This window comes from Rhopalosiphum padi, chromosome 2 (genome assembly GCF_020882245.1).
Source record: "Rhopalosiphum padi isolate XX-2018 chromosome 2, ASM2088224v1, whole genome shotgun sequence".
In the NCBI taxonomy this organism is placed as follows: domain Eukaryota; kingdom Metazoa; phylum Arthropoda; class Insecta; order Hemiptera; family Aphididae; genus Rhopalosiphum; species Rhopalosiphum padi.
Window position 1 is genome coordinate 13,978,466 of NC_083598.1, and position 24,207 is coordinate 14,002,672.

Here is a 24,207-nt window from a genome sequence, read left to right on the forward strand (position 1 = left end):
GGGGTTCGAAAATTCACCAGAACACGACTTCAATATACATGTATGTTATTCAATCAGTGTTTCTTTACTCCATCTCGAGTCAATAAATATTTCATTGTTGTATCCAAAAATGTATTTTAAAGTTATATAACTGCATCCGTTAGGTATTAAAATCGTGATGATTATACCTAATACAATTAAAGAATTCGGTTTATAGGAAAATAAAATAAAAATATAATCTCTAAAAGACAAGATCATATTATTTATGTGTACATAGACCTGCAATAGTGATAAATGTATTAGTAGAAATATTATATTTTTTTTTGTTTAATTCTATATTGTCTGGCGGAGCTACTATATATTATAATATATTATATAGCTATACCAAAAAATATTTAGTCTTCCTCTGTGATATTTAAAAAGAAAATAATAGGTACGTCTCGTAGTTATAGATAATTTATAGTCATTTTTAAATACATTTACTGAAAACTATATGTACGTATTCCATTTTCTATACCGTGACCACTTGACTACTTGGTATACTTAAGGTATTTTTAAGATACTATAAATACTCAAATAAATATTCTTTTACACAATGTGTATACCTTCAGTAGAACGTTTCGGAGTAGTTTTAAACTGTTTTTTACTTGAAATTCATTAATGGACGCAAAAACTTTCGAGTACCGTAGAAAGGCTTTTTACTTTCAATATTTTAGTACTTAACCACTCAGGATACCAGTATACTTATATAATATACACAACCATGTACAAGGGTGTAATATATAATATCATCTTTAAATAAATAAATATATATTACCTTTATATTTGAAAGCATAGTATATAATATACCTATATTTAGATTGAGTACTAATTATCTCAACACTGCAAAGATTTCCACACAGTGTTAATTAAATTAAGCATATGTGATTTAATAAAATACAATTTAAGTTTGGATTGTTTGTACTTATGTACTTATTATTGTACCAATCTGGATAATGAATTATAAAAATACTCTAAAACTCGACTAATAATTGTATTTAAAATATATAAATGATTTATTCGTTGTACGTTTATTGTATCATTAAACGTTAAATAATTTATGGTACATTCTCGAGATATTCAGAATAATATTTTGAAGTTTTAATTTAAAAATGAAAACAATTATGTGATATTTATTTTGTACATTATATTTACAAACCAATGTTTAATACATGTATATATTTAAATAGAATTCTTATCTGTATTAAAATAAGTAATTATTATTATTATTATTTTTTTTTTTTTATGTACTAAAACAACTATAGACGCAACTATAGCACATGTCTATATTTTATTGCTCTGTTTAAATCATTCTTATTCTCATTAAACAATGCCACAAATTCATTATGCTCGTTAAAAGAAATACATCCTCACTACACAAAGAGATTGCTTGTTGACTTGTTTCTTGTATTAAGTACTTTTTTGACTTACTCATTTGCCAGTGTATTTGTATACTGATATAATTCTCGTATTCATCTACGTTGAAAAGTATGAACCCTTTAAATGCGACATTTTTATTTTCAAAGCGCCTCAAAATTTAAATTTAAATTATATTTAGTAATATTTAAAATTACTTGTTTAGGTACTTTTATGTATAATTAATAATATAAAAACAAAAATTCTTTATTTTTATTTTCAAACATGTTGTGTAAATGAAAATATTTTCTATTACATAATATAATACACACCAAAATATGGACCTTGATAAAATGATAAGTAGATAAATTTCTTCATTTCGGCATCAAAGATACCAACGAATTGATTAAATGTTAACGAATATTGTGTAACAGTCCACTGTTATAATCATGCACTGTAACCAGTGGTGTACCTAAGAGGGATTAGAGGGTGCGGGTTAGTTTAGGTTAGATCAGACCTATATCACCTGGGCCCATTTCGCTTGGGTGGCCGTAAGTAATACGATGTTTTTCTTTTAACAATACATCATAAACGATTAAACTATTATTTATTTTTAATAATTCAAAATTATACAATTTTGGAAGGCGAATGCACTTTCCTCTTCAGACCGCCGCCTTACGTAAAGTTAGGTTAGGTTGTCGCGGACGTAATACAAAAGCTGTCTCCACGGCGTCGTCGGTTTCAAACTAAATAAAAAAAAGTTGGTTTATGTTAGCTATATAATACATGGATGAGTAGGGGAGCGTTAAACATTTCGTTTGGGCCCAAATTTTAAAGTTACCTACTATATAATAGCTATATCCATATTATACATTATATCTATCATATAAGGATTCGTTTTACATACTTCATTCTTGCTATATTATTTATACAAAAAAGAAAAAAATGATTTTAATAAGTCCCAATCTGTATTTTATTATTACTTATGTGCGATGTATATACACATAGTATAAGAAGATGTTTATAACAACATAAAGATGCAGCGGGTAAACATAAGTCTATGTATCATGTTTCGTAATTCATCATAACTTTTAGGCGAATGTATGAGAACATTCGGGAATTTAAATATTTATGTTATTTAACTTTGGGTAATTGATTGTTGTACCAACAGTGAATGCAGGTGTTTTTGCATGCATTCAATTGGCTATCGTGAGCTTGACATGTTATTGAAATCTTGTATGCACATTCAAATAAATTCCTATCTTCATTACCACAGAAATATTATATATATACTTGTGAGTAGATTTATTATATGATACATACTCGTTGCTCGCGCAACGTGCGTGTGCGCGCGTATATGTTATATTATTTTTGGTTAATATGACATAAATTTAGTTGATGGTAAAAAAGAAAAAAAGAAAAAATCGCGTGATTTTTTTTTAACTTGATACGAATATTGTAGTAATTCACAGTGAATGCACCAGGAGGTACGTTGCACATTGTAGTACGCATTATGAACGTTGAGAACGAGTTAATTCAGATTTTTCATCGGGAAAACAAAAAGACCTTCGGCGAGGACGACACGCGCGTGTATCGTTGTTGCGTTTGACACGCACATCATCAATCCGTCCTGCTTGAAATTGTTATTCGGATGACTGTTTGTGCTGGAAATATAAATCGAAATATTTCGCATATCATATTATTTTATATACAATTAAACCACTCGTTTATTCCACTCTGCTTAATTATACTACACAGTGTTCATTCGACACGGCTAGATGTGATCTTTTTTATGTATTATTATTCCGTGCGATCGTTCGTCGACCATGTATTATAGGTACGCATTGTAGTAGGATAACATAATAATATATTTATCATCGTACCTACAGACGACCTACTAACAAATAATGTAACATAATGTACAAAATGTTTATTATAATTAAGTTGTATGAACTTAATAGTGTATTTCGACTTGGCGTCTCTCCGCGTATAATATAATATAATATGCGAGTACACATCATTATCGCCTTCGATTCTATCTCGCCATTTGTTTACAACGATTCTCGAGACCCGCCCGGGATTCGGTCCAACACGTATCAATCGAATACCTGATGTAACCTGCAGCTATTTAAAATTGTATTGGTGTGTTTGTATCTACTGTTAAATTGTTGTGTATATATATATTATTATAACATCATCAAATATTGTATATTAACGAGAACACATACACAAATGCCTATACACGGCAAATACTAGACAAGTAAAATACCTATTCTATACAAGGCTGAAAAAATGATGGTCTCTAATATGATATTAGTTTTTTGTATACTTAGTTTAATGATGGCATTATTATTTTTTTTACTTAAAATTGACGTAATTGTTTACAAAATTATAACGAAAGTTTAGGCGTGATGATAGTAAAAATGTACCTAATTACTTTTAATATAAATTCAGGTGTAAAATCTTTTGCAATATAAAGTAAAATTATTCAGTTATTATAAAAAAAAAAACGATTTTGATCGCAAAAATGATTAATTTTAACTAGGTATAACTTATGAGTACGAACATAGTCAGGCCGTGCCGTGGGGGGAGGCCTAGGGGGCATACGCCACGGGCGTATGATTTAAAGGGGCGCCAAAAAAATTGAAATGCATAATGAAAATTAAAGTAGGGGGGCGAATATTTTTAATTTTACCCTGGGCGCCAAATCTTAACGGCACGGCTCTGAATATAGTATATCTGCAGCAGACTGAAAGAAATTCTTATTTAAGCTTTGTATATATTCGCAATATCGTTATTAGGTACATTAAGACTTATCATACTAGAGTGCATATAATTCGTACTTTGAGTGCGATAAATTCTTAACTCAAAAAGAAATATTTTATCGTAGAACAATTTAAAATTATTATATAAAATAAAAAATCAATCGAATGTGTGTGTTTGAATACAACAAAGTCACAAGAAAAGCGCGTAAGAAATATTCTATTTAATCAATTTGTAATTTTTGTACAAATGCTAAAAAAACTCAAAATTGTATTTACTTATACTAAAACTTTATTGAGTCCTGAGTTAATGACGTAAATAATAATGAATATGCTTATTCATTATTACTATTATTTTTATTCTCAAGACTTATAATAGGTATATTGAGTATTTATTCTTTTCTTGGAATTGATAGTAATAATAACACAGAATAACCTTAAGGCTCACTTTTCTAGTAATACATGAGTTCTTATGGGGAATGGATTTGCTATACCTGCAGGAGTTGAACATCTTGGTGGATGTTTGAATTCTGGCTACACTAATAAACTAAAAATCTTTCACCGGTTTTCGAGTTCTGATTAAGTGAGTCAATTATTCCGTGGTAATAATATAATGTTTTGCTAATCGGTTTAAAGTTCGTGTGATAGCTTGTCGAATGTAGAAAATAGTGTAATATAATATGAACGGTTTCTTGGTATTGTTTAAAAGTATTGTTATATTTGTTAAATAAAATACTATTCTATACGGACAGTTTTATTAATGATTAATCACCTGATGATATTTTCTCATAAATTCAACCTAGCTATAAATATACATTTTTTGACAATAATGCATCCATATTTGTAGCAAAATCGTAATATTACCTTCAAAACAAAATCGAATTTCTTCGGTTGTTGTAACATCCCTTAGTGTTTTCTTATATCCGTATAAACCACTGTTTAATGGCGGTCAGCCAACTTTTATTCCCTTTGCCATGTTTCTTCGATTACTACAGCTGTATAATATATATATATATATATATTACTACAGCTGTATAATATATATATATATATATATTTAAAGACCATTATTAGATTGTAATGAAATGTCTTAGTTGGTTATTTCAGCCTAAAAATATTTACTCGTGGATTTCATCACATCTATGTTGAACAATATTCAAATTGTTTACGAGCTAAATGTTAATTTAATATTTCATTAATTGTTTTAATAATTTTACCTAGAACGTTGCATACACTCACATTAGATAATAATAAATAACAACTGAAAAAGACATAATTTAATTTTAGCGTTTAAATCTCGTTTGAAAAGGCATGCTCTAAGATAAATTTGATTTGTCAAGAAATTGTGTTTTTCATATTATACATAATAATTGTCTAAGTGTTTACTATATTATACAAAAATGACTGTTGTTCGTTGTGTATTCGTATTATTATTTTTTGACTTGAATATTCACATGATGTAAGATAATTATATAACCCAACAAAAACATTCAAAAATTGTTTAATTTTTTGCCAGTTTAACCATTGATAGGTTGAGTGATATACTTATAATATTCTCTCTCGCGCGCGCGCACACACACACACTAGCCTGGTGCTTATTTAATATTTGTAAATAACGATATAATATATTATTATGATATCTGCTCTAAACGGAGTGGGTCGTGACAAAATATGTTTGGCCACACGATGATAATAGAATTTTCATACACGTTGTTTGTACAGTTTTCTTCCCACCACCTGCAACCCCTACGAGAATACGCTTTTTTCCCGTCCTCGTGCTTTTATTGCGGATGAGTCGGTCACGTTTGTCGTTCAGGAAAAAAAAAAGAATTGTGCGCCGTGAATATCGATGAGTTCCGAGGGAATTCCGGAGCGTTTCAATTTGGCGTATCGGACGTTTTTATCGAAACCGGCAGGCTTTTGGGTACACACATCATATATATTTTAATACACATACATGGTCGTGTACAGTGTTCCGAAATGACCTTGTTAGGTTCTGCATTGGTATGAGTGATTATTATTATATTACCTATACCTACCTATACGCACGTTCGTAGGATCGACAGAAAATCCGCTGCCTGCTGTCGGTAATTTTTTACGGTCTTATCGCATTTTTACTTTGTACTTCTGTTTTGCTTGGGTTTTATTTTTCTATTGGTTAGAATATTTTTTTAAACCACCTAGTTGTTTGAAATAATTAATTCGGTTTCATACTAAAAAAAAAAATCCACGCTATAATACACACACCCCACCTTCCTGCGCGTTTTTTGTTCAATCTCTATTGATTTTATTTATAAATCAATCATTCATTACAGAGCTAATATTTATTATACATTGTGTTCTTGCATTAAGATTTAAAATTCGAATAAGTTATCTTATAGTGAAACGTAAATTAGAGAAATGATAACGTAAATAATGACAACTCAACAAGAAATTTACATTGGAAAATGTTGGAAGAAAAAGATTACGCAAAACCTATTTTACTAGCGAAACTTTAAATAATAATACAATATACAATATACTTATATATATATAATTGACTTGTGAATTATTAAAACCACCGCACTCTTGCTTTAAGTCATTATAAATATATATATTTCACGAAAATATTAGCAAAATTATAAAGTCGTAGGATTTAATATTTTGTGATTAAACTCCGTTTGTTTCAAGGTTCAAATGAAAAATTAACCACATCATAATATAAACCAGTGGTTTATGGACCGTATTAGTTTCCCGTGAATGGTCGCGTACGCTGAAAAGAACAAAACGACACTGTTCCGTGTCGACTGTTTTTTCGGTTTTCGTTTATGCATCATTTATTACACCTTTATAATAATATATTGTACCGCGTGTATAATATTATTTAGTGCGTGTGTTTTGTGTAATCGGGTCTGAACTCTGCCATAGAGTTGCAATATAAATAGTATTTACTATTTGTCCACGCCTATTTCCCAGATATCTGTTTACAGCCGCTCGTGTTCTAGCCCGATGTGTCACATGCGTTAGACAATTATATTATTACATAATTAAATTAGTATCGTTGTCACAGTAATACAATCTAGCGGACTAACGTTTATGCGTTCATAAAAAACGACATAGCCCCACAAACATAAATACGAGTATCATTATTCAATATTATCGGCCACTCTTATTAACCATACGTTTATCGTGGTAAGTAATATTAGTAATATATATATATAATACTTTATAAATTGTATTAACGATAAACGTAGAACGTCAGATGTGTCTTTGTCTTTTGTAAATTAAAAAAAAATATATGCATTGGTAACAGAATAGACTATGATAAATATAAAATAGAAATAAAATCAACATTATAAATTCTATTTCTGCAACATACATAATATTATTAACCAATGTTGAAGTAGTAATAATTGTCAAAACTTGGTAAGAAGTATGGTGTGCGTTTTCATGCACATGACAATGCAATGACCAGGCGTGGAATACAGAAAGAATAATATTCTGAATGGTTTTCGGCTTTTGTCATGGAGTATAATATATATAATGTGATCGGTAGGTAGTAGGTACCTATTATAAAATATTATACAAGACCATCTGCCTTATATTTCCTCCAACGTTTGGGCTATATAGAAGAATTTGCTCTTCACAATAGAAATACCTTAGACATTTTTTTTTATAATTTTGAATGTCCCCTCTTCTAATCAAAAAGACAAAAACTATAGACTGCAAATTTCAAAAATAAAAATATAAAAATATTAAAGTGGATATTTAATTCTATTCAAAACTAAAAATATATATTTTTCTATGAATTTTTAACCTAATGGTCGTTTTGTATTACCTTTCATACACTATAATATAGTTGCATGCTCCGATGAATTTTTTTTTTTTTTTTTTGTTTGTTATTTTCCGTAAATGCGTTTAACTACGTTAATTAGATTTTGAGAGGTCAAATTGGTAGATAATGTATACTAAGTAAAATTTTGGCATCAATATTATGACATACAGACCAACAATGTAAGAATTAGCCCTAAATAGTATTATATATATTATATTGATTTCCTACAAACCATAATTAATTCAATCGGTGTAATAGTATTATTATTTAAAAGATTTAATTTATGATTCAATTAAACAATTTAAAATAATTACATTGAATAGGCTTATTATATTATTATTTTTTTAAAAGGACTTCCTTTTAAATACGTTTTTTAAATACCTATATAGTTCATCGTTGTTGATTTATATATAATATATGTGTATATTTTCATTTTTAAAAATGTATTATTTAATTAATAATACGATTTAAAACAAAAAAAAAAACATCCACGAATAATTTTTAGTAGAAAACCTATTTTTTGTTTGAACTAAGGGTCATATTTTATATTTAAAAAATTTTTTTTTTCATAATAACTACATTTAATATTTTATTTTTGAATGTTTCTTTGAACCTTACTTGGTCATTATTTGTTATATACTTAGTATATTGCTTAGTATTTATGGTTAAAGGTTCTATAATAGTTAACTATTTTATTATGAAATTTAAAAATTAGTTTTATTACAATATGTAAATATATATTTAGAATCCACTGTTGGAGTAAATATGTATAATACATAAAAACATACTTCGTTTTACTATTTTTGATATATGTTGTTATTATAGTCTAATATCATCGTGCGTTCTCGTTTTGTCTCGGAAACGTATGTACAACTACAAATGTTATCCATCAATTTAAATATCAGAAATAAATCTACGACCTTCCGTCAGATAAACCAAAATATGATGATTCTCTAGAGAAAATGAAAGCATATCGCGTGATAAACAAGATGAGCTTGGAATTTTGTTGAAATAATTTCATTCCTCGTTATCTTAGTGAATAATTTAAAAAAATACCGAAGTTGGACATTGTCTATACAATCTGTGTTTCTGCTTTCATAATTAAAACCATCGTTCTGTGATAAGTTTAAAACTCGATTCAAGCTGTGATGGAAAACTGTCTTCAAGCTGTAGGTACTTGCATATATATGCATATTACATATTATATATTATGTCATTGAATATAATACGCAACATAGTGATTTATTTATATTATTATTATTATTATATTCTACAAAATTTTAGGAATTATTAACTAAATAGGTTATTAATTAGCCATATTAATTAAGAAGCTCATTTTCAGACATGCATTTATTATTAGCGCTTATATACGTATGTATATATAAACATATTAATTTCTTTAGTTGCAGATCACATTTTCATAAATAAATAGTATTTTGTTTATCTGTTAATCAATTAGTTGGAAATTCTTATTTGGATTACATTTACATACCAATATAAATTTAAATACTACAAAAACTTTTAATTTGATTTTTCTCATTTGTTACTTTCCTCGTAAAATTGTTGTTTATTGACATTTAATCCAAAATGCCAACAATAAACAGTCCATAAATAACGTTATTAAATTATTAAAATAGTATCAGTAACAGCATGTATTGGGTAAAAATATTAAAATGTGTTGCTTGCGCATATTAATTGGTATCAAGGCATAATGTTTTTAATATTATTATATTATTTTTTGTAGATGGCGTGTATAGTTTTGTAGTTCATTGTAAACGACAATCCTGTATCGTAATTTGAATAATGTTCGAAACATGTTTAATAATCACATAAACAATTATTTTGCAATCGTTTGACTAATAAGAACTATGTAATGACTTATATAATGTAGAATCATAAAAGTAAAATTTTTTTTTTTGAATTTATACTTTAAACTGAAAACAATACTATAATATCTATATGCGTCTATTTTTATAACAATGATATATGTATACTTTACTAATCATATAGTATAACGAGGCGTATGTCGTCTTAGTAACGTTGTTTCGGATGAATATCCACTAAAATATACATTTTTATATTGCTGGTATAATGTATTCATTTTATATCATATTGGTTTAGGTAAGATACGATGTTTACTCCTTTATCGTATCTCCTTGTTATTTTTCTATTACGTTGGAAGGAGAGCAGGATTTTTTCGACTTGTGTACACACAAACTAACGACTTTATAGTAGGTAAATATACAATAAGTTTATTCCGGATAACATGGTGAACGTAACATAATGTAACATGTGTCATGTGTGCGCGTGATTCAATAATTTTAAACGATTTTAACATTATACAATGCGTATAATGTAATTTAAACAGTCATAATATTATTTTGAGACACCAAAATGTTGCTATTATTAATAAGAAAAGCTACATAGGAATACTATACCCGTTGAGTTTAAACCTATAAAAATCCTAGCAGTAAGAAATAATGGAAATATATTATTATATTATTTATTAACAGTGTAACTACTTTGTTTAAGAACACCGCTAACTTATCAACTATGAATTCATTAGCCGATAAACTAGATTTTGTTTAAAGTCTTATAAAGTTATAAGGTATAACTTATAAGTTATAACCATTTCAATAGTTTTGAATTAAAATTTTCAGCGTAATATGTGCTTTGTACGTTTATACACTTAATGTGTTGTACTCACGTTGGCGCCGTGATGATTAATTTGAATATTAATTATTGACCGATCTCGTGTTTGAGTTGACATTTTGTTAATTGGTGTATTAATATATATTCTTGTACAACTTGTATCCCGAACAACATTCATTTATAATAATATAATATTGTGTAAAATTGAATTATTTTTATTACATATTTTACATTTAAAATCTAAATTATCTTTATTTTCTCATTAAGTTGTACATTTATATGTTACTTTTATATGTATTATATACTGTTTTTTTTTTTTTTTTGTTATTTATTCATTATAAAATATCAATTAAATTGGCAAGTGTGGTACCGTAAAATATTAAAACTACAAACACCTATTCTTTTCTATATTTGTGTAGAAGTTTAGGATTTATAACTTAAATGTTTTTTCGTAAGTTTATATTTATTACAACTCAAATATACACATTACGTAAGCAATCAACTACACATTATTGAAACAAAATCATAACAAACAAATAAGCCGCCAATGTACAGAATCCGATAGACAATAATTAATTTGTCATCGTTTTAATAACTTAGATCGATGTTATATGTGAAATATGGAATAGGTAAAAATTACTTATTGAGTAAATACGAGAAATGAAATATGGTAAGACTTATTGGCTTGTAGAAATTGCTTTGTATATATAGTATGTATATCGTGTGTGTGTTATTTGTATAATATGTATTATTTAGTAGAAATCACAACTAGGACAAACTTAAATATTTTAAATTACCTCGATGAACGACTGCCTGGTACACTAAAGAAACGCATGACAAATGTTAAAAGTTTGACAACCACGATTTTACATAAATACAAATAATAAATGTGTGGTATAGGTATATATGCAATTAACGGTTTTCTTATTTTCAATAATACGCACGTTTTATAGACACAACTGATGAATAATCTAAACAATTATTATAGTAGTTGTATATTGCGTACAATCATTTTAACAATTTGAACAGTTGTCAATCGCCATCAAAAAAATACTACCTATATGTATTATCCATTATATTTACTATCTAAACGTTTGTACATGTGTTGTTTATTTGGATAACAATACACATCAACGGTGTACAACGCGATATGTGTAATATGAATGGTCAGCGTCATTGCACTGGTGAACGCGGTCCTAAAACGAAAATAATTATCAAGGAATGTCAGCGTTTACGGTTTACGCCATTTTTGCGGTAAGCTTATGAAATCAATTTTTAGTGATAAACTGATAAGTATTATAACTATATTATTATATACGTTATTACATTTATTATTAAAACAGATTTGAAAATAAAATGGATAAATTATTAACATGACGAATACACCGGATATTTTCGGAAAATAGTTTTTATTTTTGTACTTACATTGTCTAAAATAGTAATCTTACAAAAGAATTTTTTTTAAATACCATGTTTTTTATTAAGCAATAAATCATGATATATCGTAGTATTTAATTTTTTAGACAGATTTAACTAAAATACCTATAGTTATTTATGAATTATTGGTGCATCAATAACATTAACTCTTATCAGACTCGTTACATTTTAGAAATATGTTTAATTACCTAATTATTGGACTATAATATATTCGGTTTAGTTTAAATCGCGTTTGCTGTCAGATTAATGTTTTTACTAGGTGCCTATATGTATTAGGCATCATATTAACTTTTCAATACATTAAAATCTGAAGTTTATAAATAACTTAATGGAATCGGAATATTTTTATTTTATTTTTGTTCCCGATTAAAGCTTTCGAACTTATCTGCTTTTTCGAAAAAAAGTTTTACTAATAAAAACCCTGAATATTTTAGATAATTGACACACCATAACCCATTCTAATAAAATCTAATCCAATAATTTTTTTATTCATGCTGTGTTTTTAATTGAATACAATTTTGCATGACCCGTATACGTTATTAAATTATAATTTTCTTTTGGATAACATGTAGTTATGTATAATTAAGAGAGAGAAAGAGAGAGAGAGAGAGAGAGAGAGAGAGAGAGAGAGACAGAGACAGAGACAGACTATAAAGTGCTTATATATATTAACGAATTTGAAGGAAATTTAAAAATTATTTATATATTTTTTGTTATGTAAATATTAAATAGTAGGTACCTAACGAATAAACCAGAACATGTATTAATAAAGCTCAAGAAAACGTTAAAAAAAATATTTAGAAAAATAAAATCAATATAGCCAAATTTTGCTGCCCTGAATCTATAATATATTATACGCCTAAGGAGAGAAAGTGAGCCATGTCCTTCAGGATTATCATATTGATAATCCTACAGTAACTTCTTTGTAAACATTTCATAAAATATCAATATTGATGATAAACAAATGTATTATGTTACGCATTCATTAATATTCTCATCATTACGAATAATTCTTTGTCCTTTTTTTGTCTTTCTAATAAAAGTTTTCATTGCTTCATTTTATTACACCATTATGTTTTGTCGGTGAATAAATCAACTTAAAATGTTTTATTTTATTTTTTGTCTTTGATTATTGGAATATATTATGTGTCACACTGTATGTAATTCTCCGCCTTTTCTTTTTTTTATGGCTCTTTTATAGTCGTATAATAAACTTTTTGAGACTTAAATTGCACGACTCTCTTACCACATGAATTATTTTTACAAGTTTATAATTACATATAAATATGTAATATTATTGTTTGCAATTAATGCAATACCTAAAAGTATAAAAAATACCTATAAGTATATTTTTATGGATATTATTATTCAACAGATTAGCTTTTATAGAATTTTTTTCACAATTTTCCACGACAATAATAATACGTACCATACTAATATTATTTTTATTTAACACTTTTATTTGTAGTGGTGTAAGTAGAAAAGATATTCCAATTATTCTTTTTATTATATTTTTTTTCTACGCGAAAAAAAATATTATTAAATTAATTATAGCAATCAAAGACATTTCTCTGGATGAAGTATATTATACACTTTAGTGAATTATCGGGGTATCGTCATATTGACCATATAATATAAAGTCGTTAAAAAGAGTTCTTATACACTGTATCAGCTGCATCGTTAAATAATTAAAATACCGTTTGTTCGTCGTCTCCGTATATTATGATAAGTTTGGATAGACCTATCGATGTGAGTTTTAAGACAATAATAAAAAAATTTCCCTTTCTTCGTTGGTTCGATCGTCGTTGTTGTAGGTGGTGATAGCTGTGACTGTGACGGTGACGGCGATCGAGCAACCGGATGAGGTCGGTCCTGCGGGGATGTTCGAGAAATCCGTTAAAGAAATGATGGATCGCAACGAGGACATGACGAGGGACGTTGCGGAGATGTTAGTGGCAGCCGAGTCACTGGGTAATGTAAAAGCGGCGGAAAATGTAGATTCTGACACTGTGGTGGCGATGACTGAGAAACTTAACCGAGCACTGACAGCCATGGACGAAGTGCAAAAAACCGCGGCTGACGTTTACGACCGGAGTTACGATGACTTCCTGGACCTGTATCCGGCGTGGCGCATGTACCTGCTTTGCGACGACCCTAAGCACAAGAAAGCTCTGTTACGGAGCTACAAATCGTTATTGGCCCGGTACAATAAGGGCCGGAAAGCGCTCATCCGAGATCTGGGTGTGCTCGTGGCACTCGAGAAGGCACTGCTACCGTCCAACGCATACGCCGACCCCGACAATCGGATCTCGCCGTCAGACAACACAGCAGCGGTACTTGAAAATTTTTGATCGAGTTTTCAGTTTCCGGTTTTGTTTTTTTCTGCTTTTTAATTTATATATACGATTAATTTTTCAAACACCATAATCGATGTACGACGTATGTACGCCAATTTACGTGACGTTGTTATGATATTATACGCATTTTTAACGTCGTGCGTAATCTGATATTGTAACATTATATTATTAAATATATATATATAAATATTGTGCGTAATATAATACTCGTTGACGGTACTTACCTATTAATATATTATATTTGTATATATTTTGTGGTACCTATATATGTATATATTATATACATTATACACACATGTGTATCTGAAATATTGTCTTTATCATTTGTTCAATTCACCTATTGTTATTTCCATCACATTCCCTTCTTCCCGCAGTATCGACAGACCCTAGTGCGGAAATACTTAAGTATTTTTTTTCGTCATTTTGCCGAACTCGTTGCATTTTTCATCAGACTTTCAGCGAAACGCCGATAATTATTATATACTACCTTTACCATATATACCAAGTAGGTACTATATTTTTTCTTTTTTTAATGACTTTAAACTTTTATAAACTTTTCTTTTGGACCGCGGCGTGGCAGCAGAAAGAAAATGGTTTAAGCGATTCAATTCACCGGGCGGAGACGTTGAGAAGATTTACGACAGATGCCGTAGCTGCGAGTACAAATAAAAAAAAAATAAATAAAAAAACACGGCAATATTTCGTTATCATTGGTTACAAAATATTGTATACGTATAGGTACCCTCTGTAAGTTACGGTATAATACGATATGTAAGTCTCCGACGACGTACACATATTAAATATTAAGCCCGCCGATGTATGATGTTTTATAGATTCCTTTAGCTAGGATTGCAGTGTATTGATTTTACTATATGATGGTTTTTTTTTTATCCGAACACTTTTTTTCTGATGGAAGAATTACTGTACAGAGAAGTTTCACTCCGCGCATTTAACCATCGGAAATCGTGTTTGGGTGGTACTTTGAAGAGGTAATTTTTCGATTTTCCCAATAGTTTTCCCAAGCGCAATGAAGACATTTCGATGACCCCCCTTAATCGTTTTTCGATTGCCATGAGCTTTTTCAGAATTAAATATTACACTACACCCAGTATATATAGGAGACGAAATATATTATACGAAATGTCTGATTTGGCGTAGGTACTCTGTATCTTGCTCTGTTTTTTTCCTTTCGCACTTTCGTGAACATAAATATACCTTGCTCGATACGAAAAAAAATATTTATATATATATATTAATGTTTAATCCGATTCCGAGTATAATGCACAGGGAAGTATGCTAGTCGTTCGCATATAATACATACAGAAATCTTTATAACAACGTGACGTGCCCGAGCGTTTTTCCGCCAATTTACCTAATTGTTACGCACATTAAACAAACGCGCGCCCGTCCTGGATTCGCCGTACCGTAAATAATATAGGACACGTAATAATACGCGACCCGTGTGAATGTCATAGGAACGTCTGTGACGAGAATCCTCGAGTAACCATGTACCTGACTACTACGGTTTACAGGTCGATCCGGTTAACGCCCCGCGTTTTGATTTTGTTGTTTTTTCTTTTTTTTTTTTTTTACACCGTTTGCACGAGTGCAGCCATTACTTGAACCCGGGCCCTAATATTTACATAATATTATATATATTTATGTGTACGCGTAATATATTATTAAAAATGGTGTCTAATAAATGTCTAACCCGACCTCCTACTAGTATATGAAATCGTTAACGTTTTGGTGAATATTTCTCGTAATTCGACGCGTGATGTGCACCCATCAAGATATTGAAATCGAGAATTGATAATCGATTGACGGCAAGTTTTCTAATCGAGATTCGACGCCAATAGTTTCTAAATTACTGATTTTTGTACTAAGGATATCATAGGGCTTTAATAATTTTAGGGTTATAATGATTTGAAAATTATTTATATGAATAGTTACTAAATATTCATACAATTTGGATAATTTATAAAAAGATAGTAGTATTTTTTATGAGTACTTGACTGAATATTGTATTTTTTTTATATTTTGTGTAAAATCATTAAGTAAGAACTGTTATCCTAAAAAGGTTATGCTATAATTTATAATTTATTACTTAACTTCTACTCATTTGAATTTTATTTAAATGTACCAACGTTTTCAAAAAAATTTTCTGATTTAAAATTAATATTAAAAAAGAGTGATTATATTTTCTAAAAATGTTTTTATAAACCTAACCAGATAGAACACTCCTTATGTGGTACATCAATTTAAGTATTTAAAAAAAAATGATCTTTTGATATATTAAAAATTTCAAAAAATAAAATGTTGAATAAATTTGTCTTAAAATAAAAAAAAAAGTAGGGGCGATCTCTTAAAATTCTCGATGAATCACTCTGTATATACGCTTACATCTGATAACTCGTCTGTTTGGTTCTCCGTGATATACGATACATCAGTAAAACAGATAATGGTACGCACACTATCTATACACGACATCGTTGATGTATTTACATTTCTGAATGTAATATGAACAGAAAATGACTGCTTTTTTTTTTTTTAATATAATTACAATCACTGTTATAACAAGGTGTTTCTTCTATATTCTGTAATCATGACTGATTTTTTTTTTTTTGCTTTAGTAATTTTGTTTGTCTAACAGTTGTATTGTGGTTTTGTTATCTGCCTGTTGTGTATTCGATATTATAAAGGCAAAAAAAAATACTAGCTTGTGTGCGCAAATATTTTATTGAAATAATAATAATACAATGACATGGTTCGCATGCCTATGTATTCTATTTTTCGTTTATGTTCAAATCGTTTGTCAAACTTTTAAACACTACTTGTAAATATTGGTATTTCAGTATTCTCTCACTCGTACCGTCAATATAACACCTTTTGTATTTTTCTTTGGATGTATTAATAACTTTAATACTGTGTGTGTGAGTGTGTGTACACAGATGTTTTATAGTTGTGTGGGTGTAGTGGCTTTTAACGGATAGAATTCCGTCAAAATGACTAAAAGTAATTGCATCGATATTTAAGTATAATATTATATGGATATAAAATATAATTTTTTTTCGTGTGCCTCTCGACTCTCGAATTTAAAGTAGACTAATATTGTGCTACCCACTCAAAAAATTCAATCTTGTCATAATTTAATGTCATTGGATGATATTTAATAAACTATACCGTTGTCAATGGTCTATGTTTGTGGTACTAACACTTAAAAATCGATAAACGTGTACATAAAATAATAATATACTACGCCATGTGATAGTAGATTGGAGGAAGGTGATTTTCGGCTTTATACGTTTCGCAGTTGGCGAATATCAAACCACTTGATTCACACACTTCCTATTACTATACATAACTAGGTCTTACAAGAAAAGTTTTGCTGTGAAATTGGCCGAGTCGGAATGAGCGGTCTCGATGATTTAAATATAATATATACCTATACTATATACGTACACATTTTCCACGCCGATAGTCTGAGGGAAATGCCAGTTTTCCGCCAAAGTCCATCATACGCTCCTGTAATCGTTATTATACGTTGTCGTGTAGAATAATATTACAATATATAATATACCGTCTTGACAATTATTATGATTCTGCACCGGACACGGACGGAATATCAATAAGTGTGATATGCATTATTTTGCAGTGAATTTTATCTCCATACCTATATTATAATATATAATATATAATATTAATACCTGTACACGCCTATGCATTTAGACGGTCGTGATTAGCGATCACACCTTAATAGATGACGCGAATAAAATGTATTCACTTAGTAGTTGTAATATTATGTATATTGTATAGTATATTAAACGCACCATATTACGACGAAAGTATTTCATCATCTCACGCATTTATTATGAATATTATATAATATTATTATATTATATTATATTATTTTTATGTATTATACATGTTTAATACTCGTAGTGGTATATCCAGATACTGATTTAGCTACATGCCTATGATCCATGCATTTCAAATTGAAAATGGCAATTCGATGATTATATTTTGATGGCGGTGCGTGGGTAAATTATATTATATTTTGAAGAAAAAAAAAACTGTCTCATTTCTGTGTCGACTGGCTAAACAATTTTCATTCTTAATAACTAATTTAAGATGTAAATTATACAAAATAATTTATCCATTTGTCGGAATAGTACACCAACATATACTAATTTAAAATATTGCACATACAAATACACGGTAGAATGTGATAATGATAATTGAAAATTGACCAAAATCGATGTACCTATTTCATTTTTCTCTCACTTTGTCTATAGTAGTACCTATATATAATATTTGTTTTAATAATAATATTATATTTAGTGTAGATGAAAATCAAAAATTGTTTTTACTGAATATATACTTAAGAACGTGCGTCAGTTGTACCATCGAACGTACGTAAATAATTTACGGAATACAAATCTCAGTCGACGTGATATTTAACAAAACTATTTTTTTTTCTAAATATAAGAATGCTCGAAATTTGAAAGCGCAGCGAGTTAATGATTTTAATGAAACGTTCCCGTCACTTTAACCTTCAGGAGGAGACGTCTCATTTCCAGTTGTTTATCGTCCCTGTTTCCACAGTACATAAGTATAATTGTATTTGTGAATTCGTGATTATATTATGTAGGTATGTATGTATAATATTATAGAACGCATTTGCATTTAGTTTTTATAATTCTTTAGGCACCTACAATTGTACAGCTATCATTTATAAACTTATAACTAATATTATATATAGGCGATGGATAAATAAAATTACATAGAACTTTACCCGCATTTAATATATCATATAGTATTTGTACATATATAGTATACGATAAATTTACATGAGTTTTATATGCATAACAAAAAAAAAATATTGCGGAATATGAAAGATTCGATTACTACACCTCACCCGCGTTGGTGCTCGGAATACGCTGTAATAGTTTAACCATTTGGCCCAAAACAAAAAGCAATTATTATTAGCGGTGGACTTACCGTCATCCCCCACCCTCGCCCACATGCCTCACCACAATATTACACACCCCCTCGAGGACAGTAGGTCGTGCCGAACAGTCGGTCGGCAACTGCACTGCAATATAATATAATGCTGTGGGCGAAAAAGCACAGTAAAGTTATGTACACGTTATTATTACGGTACCGTGTACGGCGTGCGTCGTGTATAACTAATAAAAAAATAATAAATTCGACAACGATTAATTATTATATCGTAGAAAGAGTAGTATATATAGTTACGGAACGAAATATTTTGTTGACAAGATGCTTGTTGACAACTCGTGCTTGCTTTGCAAAATGTGATGTCCGAAGGCCGAGGGGTATTTTTTTTAATTATTTCGTTTTTGACCCACCTTTACTATGCCAGTAAGTAGTGTTTATAGTGTAATAATTAATAACGCAGGCAGTGTAATAATGTCTAACCGCCTGTAAAAATATTTTTTCCTTGCTTATTGTTTTTTAAATCCGATTTTTTGGGAAAATATTTTTACTCTACCGTGGATGATTGTATGAATGGAAATTTACATTTATTCATTTCGAAAAATGGAAAATAGAAAAAAGTTATCGACTATGATAAACGTTGTGAGATACTCACCTATGTACATATAATAAGTATGTAGTCTTCGCGAATTTAAATAATATATTTTTATTGTGTTGTGCTTTATATAATATAGCGTATTTATAGTATCACGACGAGAATTGAAAAACGGACCTGCATGTAATACTGGATTTGACAATTTCATTTGGGTTAAAGCAGTAAGAAGCCCTTTATGTATTATATTTTGTTCAAAGTAATTTCGACTCTACTGTTTTGTTTGATTACAAAGAGCTATAAACTGAAAAAGACTAGTATAAGCGTCTTAACGATTTTATAAAATGGTTAAACATAGATAATGTAACATTATAATGACCACTGTTTAGAATTTAATTAATTTTAATTAAATTGAGAACTCTTGATGTCTGGTTTTCAATGTCAAAACAAGTATAGTTCTACTGTGAGAAAAAACGTAATGATTACACAGATCAGGTGTAATAACGATACTAACACGTAGACGTGTCACTGCAAAGCTTATAATTTCTGTAGGTATAAAATTATTCTGCACGTATATCAGGAATTAGTGACGAAAAACGTAATACAAATAAATGTGGAACACTGCATGTATGCGTCCACAAGGACATTACAGGTGATAAGCTTGGGAGAATGATTGTATTAATAATAATTATTGTTAATTGCACGCATACTTATATTTTGTATATTGATGACTATATTATCGTTTGGATTATTGAAAATATAATTTTGATATACCTAGTTATTATAATTATGTAAATGTAACATTGGACTACTAATCATTATGTTGCGGCGGTATACGCCCAATTTCCGACTTCAATATTAGCACTCAAAACCGCTGCGCCGAAATCGAATTTAGCTACACATAAAAATTTGGTTTCGGCGACAACGATATTCGGCCTCTGCCAGCAAGGGAAAATCGTCCGTATTTTTGTATGTCTGTATGTATAAGGGCGTTACATTTATTTTCCATGATCCTTTACGGAATGACGTTCGCTATAAATGTACAACGGACACATGTGCTGCTCGTCCTGTAAAAAAGAGAACATTGTACCCGCATGTGTTGTCTTCGCCTTACTACGGCATAGTTGACATTATAGACCACATAGTAATAGATGCAGTATTTAAAGTAGGGATACTACTACCTACCTATTAACATTTATGCCAGAATAATCCATTTTACAATTGAAAATATTATAATACCCATAACTTCAAAATTAATATATATATATAAAAAAAAAAGCTTTCACGGGAAGACAATAATATTATTACATTTCGGTTATATTATAATAGGTTAATAGTCCACTCAATCTAACTAGGTATTAAAAAAAAAAACATTGAAAAATGGATTATTCCACTTAAAAGTCAGGTATGATGTTATGCATTAGTAAGACAAAAATATTATCATTTATCACTTACAGACATCCTGTCCTTTTAAATTGTTTAGGCAATCAGGTACACTATAATTATATGCTGCGGTGCCATTTTTATCGCTCCTCGCATCAGATGTTTATACTATTTATCTTGTCGTTAGGGGTTGAGGGATGTGTAGGTTTTTACTACTTAGGTGGATATGAAACCTCTTGGTGAATATAAAATTGTAAGATTAAAAATAACCAAATAAAATTATTCTTGATATAATATATAACAACAGTTATATAATATTATCCAGTAAAGCTGATACATATACATACGCATTCTGTATTTCTGTTGTAGGCCATCAGCGAGTGATCAAATTTATGTATGTAAGCATTGTAAGCAATGGTGACGGGACGTGGACGATTGCACGTTCCTGACCGTTTTCTGCCGCCCGTATAATTTCGTTTAATTCGATGTATTATAATATTGTAAGCCTACATCAAGCCGCCGCGGTGGAGGCCTCGCCGTATTTAATACTCGGAAAAGGGACACACGACCCCAACGTTATTTTATACATATATAGCATGCTTTATTTATAATATCTAACTGTTATATTGTATACATAGAGCCTATAACGGTATTACAGCAATTTAGTGGCAAAAACATACTTTTTGCGCTGACGATTATTAATCATCTATACGCCTATATACAGCGTGTCCGTGTGTTATAATAGATAGTATATCCGTAATATAATATCACGATAATTATCGATTATACATAGCAATTAAATCGGTAAAAATGTATTTTATAAGCGTGTAGACACTTTGTCTACGTAAGTGAGGTCAGATTGTTCAAGTTTTTTTTTTATATATATATATATATATATATATATATTCCTTCTAAAATTCCCTTGTGTTACTATAATATATTATTTTATAATACCACCATCGGTTTATAAATGTGTTGCACTGCCGTATGATATATTACAGCTAATATGTCTCGCTGCGTTTCACCTACGTCGGTTGAACATAATATTATATCGTTGCTTGTACCTACTTACATATTATACTCATGTGTGTTTCGATTTTGTGTTTGTCTATAGGTATAGTTCCGGCCAATAACCTGTGGAGCGCAAGACTAAGACACCAAAGACATCTGTTGGATAAGACACCACTCGCAGAACCATACATATCCAATGAATATAGCACGAATCCGGTGAGTGTGCGAATCTGTTGCTTTGCTTTTAACTTCAACATCAAATAAATATATAGAGAATATGTTAGAAACAAGCCGCGAGAATAAGTTTTGGGAAAAGTTAAATTATAATATAACCCGCGACACTCAGAACCGCGCAATTTCTTGCTATGGCAGGTGTATAATATGTGGGTAGAATTAATAAATTATTGTACAATTTCGCACATCGACTCGTAGGTATATGACATTTTAATCATAAATTTACATTTCAATTCGTTCGCCGAACGTGCATTTAAATGTTTTATACACTGCGTTATTCGTTTATTGCGCCGATTGTTGATTAATTTTTGGAACTTGATATAATTCTCAGTGGATTGGTATATGTTACTATCATTACATCTTCGCATTTGTTTTGTGCTCGTTCCAGAAATTTAAACGTTATAATTTTCAACTATAAAAAAGAGATGAAAAATTATATTTTGATTTGTATTCGATGCTAACAACAATAGAGACTTATATTAATTTATGTAGTAAATGTGTGCTCATCGCTTATGCTAAATTGAAATTAAACTTGTTTAAAATTTGGCAACATATGAACTTAAATAAAACAGTATCGACTGTTTGTTTACTTCTTCCAAAACCACAAACATATCTCTTGCTTACAAAATTAACAAAGCATAATAATATTTTGGTTTATCGCGTGTTTGGATTATTGCCAAGCCGCGACCGTATTGTAGATAGGAAAAATTAACATTTCTATACGACAATTTCGAACTTGATGCACAATGTAAATTATTCAAATTTGAAAGTGGTTATTTTTCATTACCACAACGTTATTATTTTTCGTTCAAATAAATTTATATATTGCAGTTTGGAAAATCGTTAAAAATTAGTTAAAATTTCAGAAGTGTGTATCTTTACAAATTAGTAATATTCGAATGATGCATTAACACAAATAATTATCGAACTAAATATTTTGTTCACGTACCGTTAAAATAATTCTACCACCCTCCATTCTATATTAAATTATTATTATTATTATTCCCATGTAAAATACTACGTATCAATTAATTTTACGTTATGACTTGTCGTGCAATGATGTATATTATTATGTTTTTAATAGTGTTTAATTTCGTTCAAAAACAAAAGACCGATCTTGATTTCATTCCGAAACAAAAGACCTTGTTGAATTTTATTTTTATCAAAAATGTTATGCAAACATATTTCTATTGTAATCCAATAATGTATATACTATACGTCTATACCCTAAGTCTCAAAGAACGATAACACGAATGATACTTAAAAACAATTTAGTATACTAGGAAGTATTAAAATTCACTTATAAAAATCGTTACAAATACTCAACTACACATTATTGTTGCCGCGTATATGCTGCAGTTATGAGTATAGGCTGCTGTTGTACTAAATTATGATTTGAAAATTATCGTTTTGCAAGTTCACAACCGATTTTATACACGCTGGTCACCGTTGAAAAAAATATTAGAAGTTTGAAAGCAGGCGTTTTAACAAAATATAATAACAATGAGAGTGGTGGGACTGTATCAGATATTTGGTTATACGTTCGAAAAAATCGTAATATTTCGTATAAATTTGTTTCGATTTTGACGATATTATCTCTGTGTATAACGATCTGATGCAGTATATTATGTG

The 24,207-nt window shown here is 29.5% G+C and overlaps 2 protein-coding genes and 1 long non-coding RNA gene across 4 annotated transcripts in view; 2 read left to right on the plus strand and 1 right to left on the minus strand.

Moving 5' to 3' along the window:
* The window catches only part of LOC132923472 (DE-cadherin), a 90,458-nt gene that overhangs the window by 47,918 nt on the left and 18,333 nt on the right, over positions 1–24,207 (plus strand). For both annotated transcript variants that reach the window (XM_060987493.1, XM_060987494.1), the window contains exon 2: positions 22,445–22,557. In XM_060987493.1, the coding sequence (XP_060843476.1) occupies positions 22,445–22,557 (113 nt within the window). The remainder of the gene's footprint in view (positions 1–22,444; positions 22,558–24,207) is intronic.
* On the minus strand, positions 1,641–11,541 carry LOC132922104 (uncharacterized). The gene is made up of 2 exons (XR_009660985.1): positions 11,400–11,541; positions 1,641–2,120 (listed from the first exon to the last, which is right to left on the minus strand). It is a non-coding gene; the product is annotated as an uncharacterized LOC132922104 (long non-coding RNA).
* LOC132922103 (uncharacterized) lies at positions 11,702–14,705 on the plus strand. Its single transcript, XM_060985437.1, has 2 exons — positions 11,702–11,856; positions 13,854–14,705. Exons 1-2 carry the CDS (start codon positions 11,824–11,826, stop codon positions 14,388–14,390), a joined length of 570 nt encoding a protein of 189 aa, XP_060841420.1. The 5' UTR covers positions 11,702–11,823; the 3' UTR covers positions 14,391–14,705.

Coding starts and splice junctions, on each gene's coding strand:
- LOC132922103 (XM_060985437.1), top strand. CDS start 11,824: ATGTCAGCGTTTACGGTTTACGCCATTTTTGCG. Junction 11,857..13,853: donor CGGTTTACGCCATTTTTGCG/GTAAGCTTATGA, acceptor TCGTTGTTGTAG/GTGGTGATAGCTGTGACTGT.